The sequence below is a fragment of the Zalophus californianus genome, chromosome 6 (genome assembly GCF_009762305.2).
Source record: "Zalophus californianus isolate mZalCal1 chromosome 6, mZalCal1.pri.v2, whole genome shotgun sequence".
NCBI classification, from domain to species: domain Eukaryota; kingdom Metazoa; phylum Chordata; class Mammalia; order Carnivora; family Otariidae; genus Zalophus; species Zalophus californianus.
The window spans coordinates 111,101,793-111,114,877 of NC_045600.1; the positions used below are offsets into that span (position 1 = coordinate 111,101,793).

General features: G+C 43.5%; 1 protein-coding gene across 3 annotated transcripts in view; it reads left to right on the plus strand.

Moving 5' to 3' along the window:
• The window catches only part of THSD4 (thrombospondin type 1 domain containing 4), a 581,008-nt gene that overhangs the window by 527,906 nt on the left and 40,017 nt on the right, over positions 1 to 13,085 (plus strand). For all 3 annotated transcript variants that reach the window (XM_027572149.2, XM_027572150.2, XM_027572151.2), the window contains one exon: positions 11,644 to 11,819. In XM_027572149.2, coding sequence (XP_027427950.2) covers positions 11,644 to 11,819 — 176 coding nt within the window. The remainder of the gene's footprint in view (positions 1 to 11,643; positions 11,820 to 13,085) is intronic.

The window sequence follows — 13,085 nt, forward strand, 5'->3', positions numbered from 1 at the left end:
GCAGGTGGGCTAGCATCCTGCATACACCTGACTACCGCAGCCTTCCTCCCTCAAGCCAAGCAGGTTCCACCTCCTAGGGTTTCACCTCTTACTGGATATGCAGGATGCTCCTTTTTTATGTGTTCTGATCACCCATGTGGAATCCTAACACAACTGTGAGGTCACCACAGATGTTCCTTAGTGAGAATGTTTGGGACAAAGCTGACCAGAGCATCCAGGAGACAGGAAAGGCTGAATTCTAGTCTCACCTCTGACATATTTTTTTCCTGACATATTATTTTTTAGACAGCTCCTAATTTTGCCTGTTTATGCCAGGGGGAGGATACATTCTTGAAAACATGTTGCTACGTTTCACCTACATTTGTGGGCCCTGATAAACTATTGAATAAGGTAGCTGTTTTTAAAAATAAATCTTCTTGGCTTTGTCAACAAATACTCATTGAGCCTTTTCTAAATACCAGCTCTTTGCTGACACTGTGGACCATAAAAAGAAAACCAGTCCCCACAGGACTAGGAGATTGGATAAGTAAACTGAGGCAGGTGTATGCCATGGAATATATGCAGCAGTTAGAAAACTCTAGTCATTACAGAAACAAAGGTAGACTTTAAAAGCAAAGGGTTGTTGGAAACATGGTAAATTTACCTGAATTCTGCACACACATATATATCACATCAGTGTAGGTACTTGCTGGGGTGGGCAGGGTGATGGCAGTGGGAATCCAGTGTGAAGGGGAAAAGTAAAATAAGGTAAGCGAGGTCTTGCCCAGCAAAAGTGTCATAAGCTGAAGAGTTTGATTAATTTAACTGTCTGCCCCTGAAGTTAAAAAAATCTTGCGGAGTTTACAATCAGCATTTAGAATAGTAAAACAATGAAGACAGAAATGGATAGAGTGTCAGAAAACAGGGCATAGACACCAAGAGTAGGGTTAAGAGGTTGGAAGCAGGAAATATAGGACCCTCAGGATGAACTGGGGATACTAGCCATACTCAACAACATCTGAGTGTCTTTTTGTCCGGTACTAAATAAGACAGGGCTCCTGCCCTATGAGAAATCACAACTGAATTTTTTTTAAAAAAAGCAGACATACAAATTTCTGACATTTTCCACACTTGATTGAATGCCGACAAGGGGCTGTGTGAAGTAGCTGAAGGTAGGGCGAATCACGCAAGACCTTGAGTGTGAATCAGGGGAGGGTGGGCTTTTTCCCTTGGCTTGGAAGCTTGCGGTCCGGCGGGAGACAGCAGGAAAGCTGCACTTCAGAAAGTTCATCTAGAGTGGCACACAGGGAGATCCACGATTCTCTGCCGCAGTCCAGCTGTGAGGCAACCAGAGAACAGAGACAAGAGGCCACTGGGCAGGAGAGGGACGGAGGGGACCACAGTGGCAGCAAAGGGGATGAAACGCCTGATGAGCGATCAGCTAGCAGGGAAAAAGAGCAGGAGATGGTTGCCAAAACTTGAACCTGAGCAATGGGAGAACAGTGTTTTAAATGGAGGGGTTAGGAGGTAGGCTCATTTAGGGTGAGAAAGATACTAGGTTTATCCCTAGATGAGCTGAGCTGTAGTGAGGCCCTTTGCAGTAATTACACTTCTGGAATTCTTTCTAAAGGAAAGTACTAAACATGGTCCTTCCCTGCTCCCAAGGAGTAGACTTTGGAGCCATGATGGGGAGAGTAGCCCTGAGACCCCCCGGGGCCGCCGTGGCGGACCTGCTGCCCCCGAGGGTGGGAAGACGCATGTTAGGTACTCAGCAACTGTGGTGTGAATGAGCTTTGGGACTTCTTATTCAGCAGCAGCGTTATCTCCAAACAGATGTCCACTGTCATTATCCCGATCAACATTTTTTCATGGCTCCCCAGTGCCAAAACCCAGCCCCACAGTCAGCCCGAGGTCTCCCCTTTCCACCCCAATGTCCAGGGGTGCTTCTCACACACCCCCACTCCACTCCAGCCCCCAGCACCCTGGATGCCCCGGCTCTAGCACCCCACAACTGTCCCTCACCCCTCCAAGGTCAGGCCTGTTCCTGCCCCAGTCTTTGTCCACACCGTTCTCTGTCCCCAGATGCCCTTCCCTGTTCCCTGCTTGGTGACCTCCTCACCCTGCCAATTCCTGCTCAAATGTCACCTCTTCTCCAAAATCCTCTATGTGCCCAAGGAAATTCTGACAGCCTCTCTGTTCACATGTATTAGTACGTATCTGAGCTCCCAAAGTTGTGGGTGGTCTTATCTTTGTAGTGCCTTCCCCCCAGTGCCATGCCCAGCTTATTTTCTTACTTAAAGTGTAGATGGTGTCTATTTCATACAGCATTATTTGGGGCTTAAAAACACACAAAGTTCCTTTATAGTTAGTAAGTATTCAAAGGAAATTTGGAGTCAAAATAAATCAAATGTTAATATTTTAAAGAATGAGAATTAGCCATACTTAGCTATAATTTAGCAATGAAATAAGAACAAAGACTTGGCATTTCCCTTTATTCAACCTGTGATCATAGCGTGTCAAAGGGAGAGCCAACCTTCTTTCTCTGATACTCTGATTTTCAGTCCAACTGTGTTGCATTATGTTTTAGAAAATCACACAGGCTCAATTCTTTCCAAACCCAAAATGCCAAAGCAAATCTGAACTGAAAAATTACTGTGTGATATGTACGTATATTTATTTAACAGAAACCGTAATTTGGATACTTTATCAAACCGTAATTTGGATCTCCCTAAAGAGAAATACTTGTGAGTTTTTTTTTTCTTTTTAACAGCATTTTTATGCATCACTGCACGTATTTACCATTGTGGTCAGGAGGCATGGAGGACATTTGTGAGATTGGAATTCTTAAACAGGATTATTCAGATATAAGCAGGACTTGAAGGAGTTTCCAAGAATCTCTTATCTCAACTCCAAGGTTAAAATATGATAGATCAGAACAATACAGCTCATAACTTACTTCTATTCAACAAGCATTTATTAAGTGCCAACCAAGTGCCAAATAGTGGGCAAAAATGTATATGTCACAGTATCTGCCTTTAAAGCACTCATCTTTGGGCACCTGGGTGGCTCAGTTGTTAAGCTTCTGCCTTCGGCTCAGGTCACGATCCCAGGGTCCTGGGATCGAGCCCCGCATCAGGCTCCCTGCTCAGCGGGAAGCCTGCTTCTCCCTCTCCCACTTACCCTGCTTATGTTCCCTCTCTCGCTTTGTCTTTCTGTCAAATAAATAAATAAAATCGTTTAAAAAATAAATAAATAAATAAAATAAAGCACTCATCTTCTAGCAAGAGGGGGTGCATATGTAAATATATAAGTGCAGGGAATATATATATTATATACATAATATATATATAGTGCAGGGAAATAAACTTAATAGAAATCAAACATAACATATAGTTTGTGTAGATGCTACTTCCTTCTGTCCCTGTCAAATTTGGACTCTAAGCGTTCTTCATACTCAGATCCTAAAACTTGCTCCGAACCACTTTCGACCTTGGGCAGTTTTGTGGGGCATCACGGTGACATACATAATTTCAAGATCATGAATTCACACTATCTCCAAGTCAAATCCATCCCCACAGGGTTCTGTCTGGCCTTCCCGCATTCCACTTTTATGTCTCCTTCTCCACAGTGACATCCCTGGCCCCCAACATCAACTCCAGGGTACAACCACTTTGGAAAAATGTTTGGTAGTGCCCACTGTAACTAAGCATATATATACCCATAATCCAGCAATTCTACTTCTGGGTATATCGCCAGTAGAAATGAGGACTTGTGTCCGGCAGAAACATACACAAATGTTTATAGCTCTTTTATCCATAAGAGCCAAAAGACAACTGATAATAGAAAAGACAAATAAATGGTGGCATATTCATATAACACTAAGTTGCTATGAAAAAGAATGAACTACTGATAAATGCAACAATTTGGATGAATCTCATGGGCATGAAGTTAAGTAAAAGACGTCCAGCACAAAAGAATATGTACGGTATTATTCCATTGATTTGAAATACAGAAACGAGCAAAACTGTAGTGTTAGATGGCAGAGTAGCAGTGAACCTTGGGTCTTGTAGAGACAGAGTAATGACTTTGAGGGGGCAAGAGGTTGCTTTCTGGGGGTCTAGATGGTCTTCATCTTTATCCAGTTAGTAGTAACACAGGTGTAATACAAATATAAAAAAATCATCAGGCAGGGCACCTGGGTGGCTCAGTCAGTTAAGCGTCTGCCTTCGGCTCAGGTCATGATCTCAGGGTCCTGGGATCGAGCCCCGCATTGGGCTCCCTGCTCAGTGGGGAGTCTGCTTCTCCCTCTCTCTCTACCCCCTCGCCCCTCCTCGTGCTCTCACTTTCTCTCCCTGTTTCTCTCTCCCAAATGAATGAATAAAAAATCTTTAAAAAAAAATCATCAGCCTACAAACTTATAATTCAAATACTTTCTTAGATGTACTATATCCTAATTTTAAAAAAAATTAATACAGAGGGGGGCCTGGGTGACTCAGTCAGTTGAGCGACCAACTCTTGGTTTCAGCTCAGGTCAGGATCTCAGGGTCACGAGATCAAGCCCCGTGTTGGGCTCTGCCCTCTTTGGGGAGTCGGCTCAAGCTTCTATCTCCCTTCTCACACACTTCCTCTCTCTCCCTCTCTTTCTCTCAAGTAAATAAATAAATCTTTTAAAAAATTAATACAACTACAAACTGGGCTGCTAGAAATTCGCTCAACTGCAGTGACTTACTCAAACGAATCTCACATGTGTTCAGGAAGTGACAACGACATCAGAACTTAGTCATCTGTCTGCCAACTATTGCTTTGCTGTCCTAAGACACATGCCACATCCGTAATGTGAGAATAGGGGAGAAGTGTGCATCCCCGGATTTAACAATACTGTATGTGGGCTTAGCCAGTGTCTTGAGATCATGTTTTATTGTTGAGCTGAATTGGACTCTCTTTTACACCCCACCCCCGCCCAGGGTCAGTCACAATCCAAACCCTTAATGGTGTCTGCCTCATGTATATATAGGATTCCCAGTGCCCTCTAGGATTGCTTACTGATCACGAAATCCCTGGGAAGGTTGGCTCTGGGAATCCTAAATGCCCACAGACCGGGAGGGCGGGCATGGCAGTGAGAGCTTCAGTGGTAGAGTGGAATGAAGGCCACACCCCCAGACTGTCCCTTGGTCTTCTCCACTCTCAGCGTTTGCTCTGTTGTCCAGGCAAAGCCAGATATGTGAAGTATAACCATGTTTCCCTTGATCGAGAAGCTTTCTCTCTTGATCGGGACTCAACAATAAGAGATGTTTATAACAGAAATTAAAATATAATAAAATAAGAGAGGGTTTCCAAATTTAAATGCACCATAACCACGTGGAGGGCTTGTTAACCCCAGATGCTGGACCCCATCCCTGAATCTCTGAGTCAGCCAGCCTGAGCCTCTACCTCTAACCAGCTTCCAGGAGATGGGTTTCTACTGGTCCGGGGACCACTCTCTGAGAACTACTGGTATAACGGGAAGAAGATGAAATCAGAACATCAAAGTTCAAGTCCTAAACTACTAACAATCTGTGAGCTTGAGCAAGCAACTTGATCTCCCTGAGCCTATTTCCTTATCTGTATGAAAAAGATAATATGTGTCCTGCTTGCCTTATGCAACTGGCTTTCGTGGAATGTGAGTTCATTTTTGCTTTGAAAACCATAAATCATTAGGCCAGAAGTCCTTCACTTTTTTGTGTCACAGATTCCCTTGGCAGTCTGTAGATACCTTCTCGGACTACCGTTTTTAAATCCATAAAATAAAATATAGAAGAGTACAAAGGAAACAATTATATTGAAATATAATTATCACCATGTTTTAGAAAACAAATTTGCTTCTTAGTAATTTTTAGTTGCATGTGCTTCTTTAACATTAAAATAGGAGATCTCATGGAGGGTCTAATAATTATTGCCATTTCAAGATAGCTGTGAGTTTTTCAATAATATTTCAAAATACCAGGGCGCCTGGGTGGCTCAGTCATTTAAACGTCTGCCTTTGACTCGGGTCATGATCCGGGGTCCTAGGATGGAGCCCCGCGTTGGGGGGGGGGCCCTGCTCAGCGGGGAGTCTGCCCCTCCCTCTCCCCCCCCACCCCCCCACCCATGCTTGCACTCTCTCTTGCTCTCTCTGAAATAAATAAATAAAATCTTTCTTAAAAATTCCAAAATACCTGTAACAGCTGTCATGTCATATGAATACATGTGTGATTTCTATTGATGACACAGTCACAGTACTGCTAATATTATGACTGGTTGCCGAATTTATAATAGAAGGAAGGCTACCATAAGGATGTAACTGACAGACCCCTCCGAAGTGGTCGTATGATGTGAGTAGGCATGCTCCATTTTCAGGATATCCACATTAGCTAACATATTCTGAGACTCACTTGGGTTTGTGCCCACGTGTGAGCTTCCGTGAAAGCTCATAGACTGGAGCAAAAATGGCAGGGCTACAGCCCTCCGGTGGGCCTTGTGGTGGCAGCCAGTGATGTCTGTCTGACCCCTTCGCCCTCGAGCTTGTTACGCTACTTCCCAGATAGCTTCTAAGAACTGCCGAAATTTGGAATTTTGTTAGTGGGAGGAGTCAATTTTCATCTTCCAAAGGGAAAAACGGGGGCGCCTGGGTGGCTCAGTCCATTAAACGTCTGCCTTTGGCTCAGGTTGTGATCCCAGGAGCCCCGCATCCAGGTCCCTGCTCAGCAGGGAGCCTGCTCCTCCCTCTGCCTGCCACTCCCCCTGCTTGTTACATGCTCACTCTCTCTTTCTCTCACAAAAAAATAAATAAAATCTTTATTAAAAAACTGAATAATTAAAAAATAAATAAAAGAAAAGCAAAAACAGATGTCTAGATCACAGTGATCAGTTGGCCGTAAAGAAAGCACCTTTCTTGTTTGGATGCAGGAACCAGTGGTTGGGTTGGCAACAGCGGGCATTAAGGTTGTAGGGTAAATTGTCTGAGAAGCAGGACTTGGATGAGCAAGTGATTCCTATATGGATCTTGGAGAAGGGCATTTTTGGTGCACATAGTTTAGGCCAAATACATATGCCCAGCGTTGACAGCTAGAACAAATAAAATCCATATGTCAGACGAGAGTGGAGATTTCCTCCTGTTGACGTAGCTGTGACAAGCTTCGCCAAAGCGTGAACTTCCGTGACCACACCCACTAGCAAGAGCCGTGAGTCACCTGCACCTTTTTGTGGGGTAGTTCTGGACACCCATTACATAGCGCTGGTACTGCTTACAGGCCCATAAATTGTAGGTGCAGCTGCTTTCAATATGCAAGCCCAGGTGGGGGCTAGTGCTGGACCTATTTCAGAAGCTAACCTGTGGGCATATGGAACTGGGCCCTTGTCTGCTAAAAATCTCCTACGGCTTTTTTTTACGCTTTGCTCTTATATGGTGAAAGATTCATCTAAACCCCGAGAGCGGGTGCTTGGGTAACAGTAGTAGATGATAAAAAGATTCGGGGTCCCCGTGTTTTATTTCCTGGGAAGCCCATGCAGTTTTCTCCTGTACAGTATTTCAGATAGTTTTTTAATGGATTTTTTTTTTTTTTTTTGGTTCCCAGATAACAACTTCTTCTACAAGATTGCCATTAAGAGCAATAAAATCTTAGCCAGAACGTACCTCAGTTCTGAGCTTTGGATGCTCTGAATAGGATTTTAAGAAGAACCAAGAAAAAAGGGAAAATATGTATATCCCTCAGGAGTATTTCTGCTTGTACCATGTCCTTTATGTTAACTAAAAAAGATTTAAGCTTTAAAGAAGGTAATATATGCATATGGTAAAACAAATTTTAAATGGCAATAAAAAGATATAAAATGTGAAATAAATGTTTCCCTTCTCATCTCACATCCCAAACTAAACCCTAGTTCCTGTTCCCAAATGTTAACAGTTTTATGATTTTCTCTGAAAAGTTTTATGCATGTGCATACGTCTTATGTATATGCTATACACAAATGAGATCATACCAAACACGCTGTTCTGCATTTTTTGTTTCTTAAAAATTTATCATGGATTTCTTCCCATACGCCGACATGCAGACCTATCTCACTGTTTTGGGGGCCACATGGATCCCCCTGCATGGACATTCAGTATGACAAACTATGTAAGCAATCCATATTTAGGTTGTTTTGGGGTTTTCTCTTTAAAAAAATCTGCAGGGCATATCCTTGTTACAAACACTTTTGTATACTTATGAAAGTATATCCCCCAAAGTAGTTTCCTACAAGTACAATTCTTGGGTTAAGTGTACAGGCACTTAAAGTTTTAGCAATATAACCAAATTGCCCTCCGATGTGGTTGAATCGGTTTACCTTCCTACCAACAATGTTATGAATACTTGCTTACTCACGCACCTGCCAATTCTGGCAATATTAAATGTTTTCAAACATTTGTCAATCTGGTGGGTCAAGAAGATACCATAGCAGTTTTGATTTGCATTTCTTAAATTCTAAGTAAGGCAGGGCATCTTTCCATTCCATTCCATATGGAGTATTTGTACTTGGTTTTCTTTGAATTGCCTGTTCATCATTCTTTGCCTATCTTTCCTTTGAGCTGGTGTCTTTTTCTGTTATGTATTTTTGCATTCAACAAGTATGAATTCCTACTATATGGTAAACACTGTGCTGGTCACTAGACCTGTAACTGTGAGGAAACACCTTTCGGAGCTTGCAGTGCTCTGGGAGACAAACATTAGTTCAATCATGTTCTGAATGGATGTGTGTACAGACTGAGTTAAATGCCTTGGAGGAGAGGCTTTTGCATCTCTTAAGCACATAAAAAAGAGACAGGCCTGAACTGGGGGTTGGGAAAGACTCCCCTAAGGAGCTGACGTCTAAAGAACAAATATGATTCCAGGTTCAGAGAAATGCTTCTGGAAGAAAAGAATGGATTGTGGAGGGAACATGATGTATTAGATGAGCTAAAAGGCAGCCAGGAAGCAGAGCTCAGAGAGCAGACAAGTGTGGTGCACGATGAGGCAGCACCACATCACTGCGGGCCCCAACCCATTAAGGATTGAGGCTTCTTCTCTTACAGAAATAGAAAGCCATTAAAGGGTGTTGAGCCACAGTCGATGGTCAAACCTGCATTGTGAAGAGATTACTCTGGCTGAAAAGAAGGGAATAGGTAGATCAATTAGAAGGTTTTCGAGTTAATCCAGATGAGATCTGGTGGTGGACTTGCCCTAGATTATGGCAGTGGACGTGGAGAGAAGTTGATGGGTTCAAGAAATATAGAGGAGGTCAAATAAAATTTGATGATTGGATTGATATAGGGGATAAGGAAGGGGGAGGGGTCCAGGATAATTCCTCCATTTCTGATGAAGTGGGTGGTAGTACCTCTTACTAACATAGTAGACACTGGAAGAGGTCAAGGGTGAGTTCAGTCTTAGATATCTGAGTGAAACTGTCAAGTGAGCCATCAGATAAAGAAGTCTGGGACCAGAGGAGAACTCTGGATTGGAAACAGAAATTTGGAAGCCAGCAGAATACAATAATGAAAGCCATGGCAGAGATGAACTTGCCCAAGAAAGTACAGCACCCAAATCTTCATCCTCGAGGAACGCTAATACTCAGTAGCCAAGTAGAGAAAGATGACACAGAAAAGAAAGAAGGGATGAGCATCCTGAGAGCAGGAGGACAGCAAGCTGACTGTGGTGTCCCAGAAACCAGAGCAAGAATGTTTCAATTAGGATGGAGTGGTCAGTAGTGCCAAATTCTACTGAGACGTCTAGCAAGGGAAGGCCTGGAAGATGCCCATTGGATTTAGCAACATGGAGGGCTTGGTGACATTAATTTGAATTGTTTCAATGGAGTAATGGGGGCAGAGATCAGGTTGGAGCTGGTTGAGAAATGAATGGGAAGTGAGGAATTGGAGACTGTATGGGCCACTCTCAAGTGCGATTTTTGAGAGAAAAGGCCCCAAACCTACTCTTCCTCAGTCTCTACTCTTGACCTTCTTTGCCACTCAAGCTGAATTGATTTTATAATTTGGTATTCAATGCTCCACAGCTGTGGTCTCCCGGTGGCCATGGCAACCAACCAGCCAGGAATGGAGTCTGTGGGGTCCCCTGCTCTAAATAGGAAGCTCTTCCACGCCGTGGAACAGCTCTGACTCTGCCAGCCCCCGGAGGCCCACTGTAGAAATGCTGCTGAAAATGGGTTTAAGAAACAAAGTGTCCTTATATTTTAGAGACACCTCCTGAAAAATGTAAGGATAAATGGGGTCTGGGATTTGCAGAGGGAGACAGGATAAGCCATGAGTTGATAATTTCTGAAGCTGATGTATACACAGAGGTTTATTACACTGTTCTCACTGCTTTGGTGTATATATAAATTTTTCCATAATACATTGTACAAAATTAAATTTAGTAACTCTGTGCAAGTGAAGTCGCAAAGAGCCAATGACCGTCACAGGCCCACTATGTATATGACGCTTAACTCCGGATGTCTTTTAAACTCAATCCACCGTTGGCTTGGGGGTTCAAAGGTGCCAAATGCCTAAAGGAAGAAAGTCAGCTCTCACATGCTGTCCTTTCTTCTCTCATTAACTGAACACTTTGTTCCTTGCCCCTCTTCTCCTTTCTTACTTCCCTCCTAAGTGTGGATACCGTTCTATCGCTTCTCATCTTCACGAACTTGAACAAGTTCCCTCTCATCCCTGAACCATGCTCTGAGAGCTGGGGACACCTGCTTAGCAGTGTCATGAGGGTCAATTTTGACTGTATGTGGGCGCATCTAGCCTCAAAAGCCCACAGAAGTCAGGAAGGTCATACAAATGAATGAAGGTGATCAGGTAGGAGAAAATTACGGGACCCACTTAGAGCTATCTTTAGCTTTGTCACTTTTAGTAGACCTTACCAGTAGAAAGAACTATAAGAAAATTTTTATTCTGTGAGACAAATAACAATGCCAGCATGATCATAGATGGAATAAATAATCCATAGTCATAAATGAATGGGCAATAAACTGAAACTTAGCCTCAGTGTCGGGGACTCCTAAGGAGCGGTGGGGTTGGGGCAAACCAGAGCACACAGACCCCATCTAACGGGGCAGTCCTCCTCAGCTCCAGCTGGTTGCTGCGGTGAGGGGATGTCGAGCCAATGCTCACATGTCTTCTTGTTTTACATGACAAGCTAGAAGCTAGAGAACCCAAATTGAGTTTGGGTTTAATTATTTAAAAACAAAACGAAACACCATGAAGGCCAAACTAAGCTTATCTATGGGCCAAAATCAGCTCCCAGGCTGCCCATGTGCAACCTCTCACCTAGATAATGGGATATGACACAGTTCCCCTTCCTCTCCTTTCCTCTTCTTCCTCTAACTTTCTCCTTCCCCTCTCTATTTCCACATCCTTCTCTCCTAACCACTCCCACTCCTCTTTTCTCTACTAAGTCCAAGTGGTGGAAGGGATCGAGTTGGTTGAAGAAGTGGCCGTGCCCTAGATGCCTCACCCCCTCAGGGCTGAGCTCAGTGCCTGGCACATAGTGGATCTTCTCCATAGTGGATCTTCACAGTGGATCCTCAGGAAACACTTTGATGAATTTAGAATAAGCCAGTTCACTTTCTTGTGCACCCTGTGGGCTTACTCAAGGAACTGTCTTGTTGTTCTTTTGTTGTTGTTGTTGTTCTTGACAGCTTTGCGAAGTCGTTCTGGCCGCTCCATCATCAACGGGAACTGGGCAATTGACCGGCCGGGAAAATACGAGGGCGGAGGGACCATGTTCACCTACAAGCGTCCAAATGAGATTTCGAGCACCGCCGGAGAATCCTTTTTGGCTGAAGGCCCCACGAATGAGATCTTGGATGTCTATGTGAGTTTGGATGTTTCTGGACTGTTGGGATTTTGCATCTTATGTTTCTTCCAGGGACCACACTTAGCACAAATAAGCAACGTTGCCTGTGCTCAATAAAACCATCCGAGCTAAGCCTTTGGAGGTGCCGAGGTGCTTGGCGTTCATCTTTGCCATTCACCTCTGAATGTACCTGGCTCACAGAAACCTTAAACTCTACCAGATGCTTATTACCCTCAGAGTTTATTGACCCCCTAAAACCATTTTTACTTGTTGAACCAAATCAGAGGCAAAACATATCCTTTATTTCATGAGCATTGGCTCCCCTCCAGGCACTTTTCTCCTAATGCTAATTTGGCATGTTTTCTTTTTATGGCAAAAGAAAGCAAATGCCCTAAAGCAAGACAAGACCGCTCAAGTTCCCAGCCCTCTTCAAATTCTACTAAAAGCGAATGAAGAAAGGAGAGCTCCAGAGTACTCCAGATGATACAATAAAGCTCTGAGTAACAATATAGAGGTTTACTACAGGTTCCTTGCCTGGCAAAAGACAAAATTTGGGATTTACTTTACAAGAAACTAAATTATGAAGTCGCCCCAGAGTTTAAAATGGTCCTTATTTTTTGAAGAAAGTACTAAGATCCAGTCTTCTTATAAAGATCAGGAAATAAAAAAAAAGTGACAAGAAATAAAAGCTCAAAATCAGGTTTTGACAAAGACAACCTCGCCCATGGATCTGCCTTCTCTTACCATCTCCAAAGCCATGCGAATCTACATGCTAATTTGCTGTTAGAATTTCATAAATATTAGTTCTCCAACTATATAGTTACAGGTTCATTCCTGTTGGGCCTGGTGGCTCATAGACTAGAAACTATAAAAGAAGCCTTGTTATAGTTAATTTTGAATATTTTTTTTTAAGACTGTCCAGTTGGTTGTTGGACTCCAGGTAAGTTTCAAATGGCATCAGGGGTAAAAACCCCGGTTGTTAAGGGCCCACTGTGGGTGGTCTAGGATGTGGTGGCCAACAATAATTTCGTAAACGAGACAACGTTTGCACTGGCAGGATGCTCATGCAGAAAAGGCATAAGAGAGGCCAGGAGGGTTTCCGGCCTCAGACCCACAGTCAGAATATGTGAAAAGAGAAGTGAGGGAATTAGGGGTAAACAGGGGAACCAGAGGCCACACCCCTTCATCCCTTGGGGTTCTGTGTTCACCACCATGATTCCTGGGTGTCAGGAGCTCCGTGGTTCTCATGTCTGCCTTTGTAGAATGGAGGCCCCATTTCCCCTG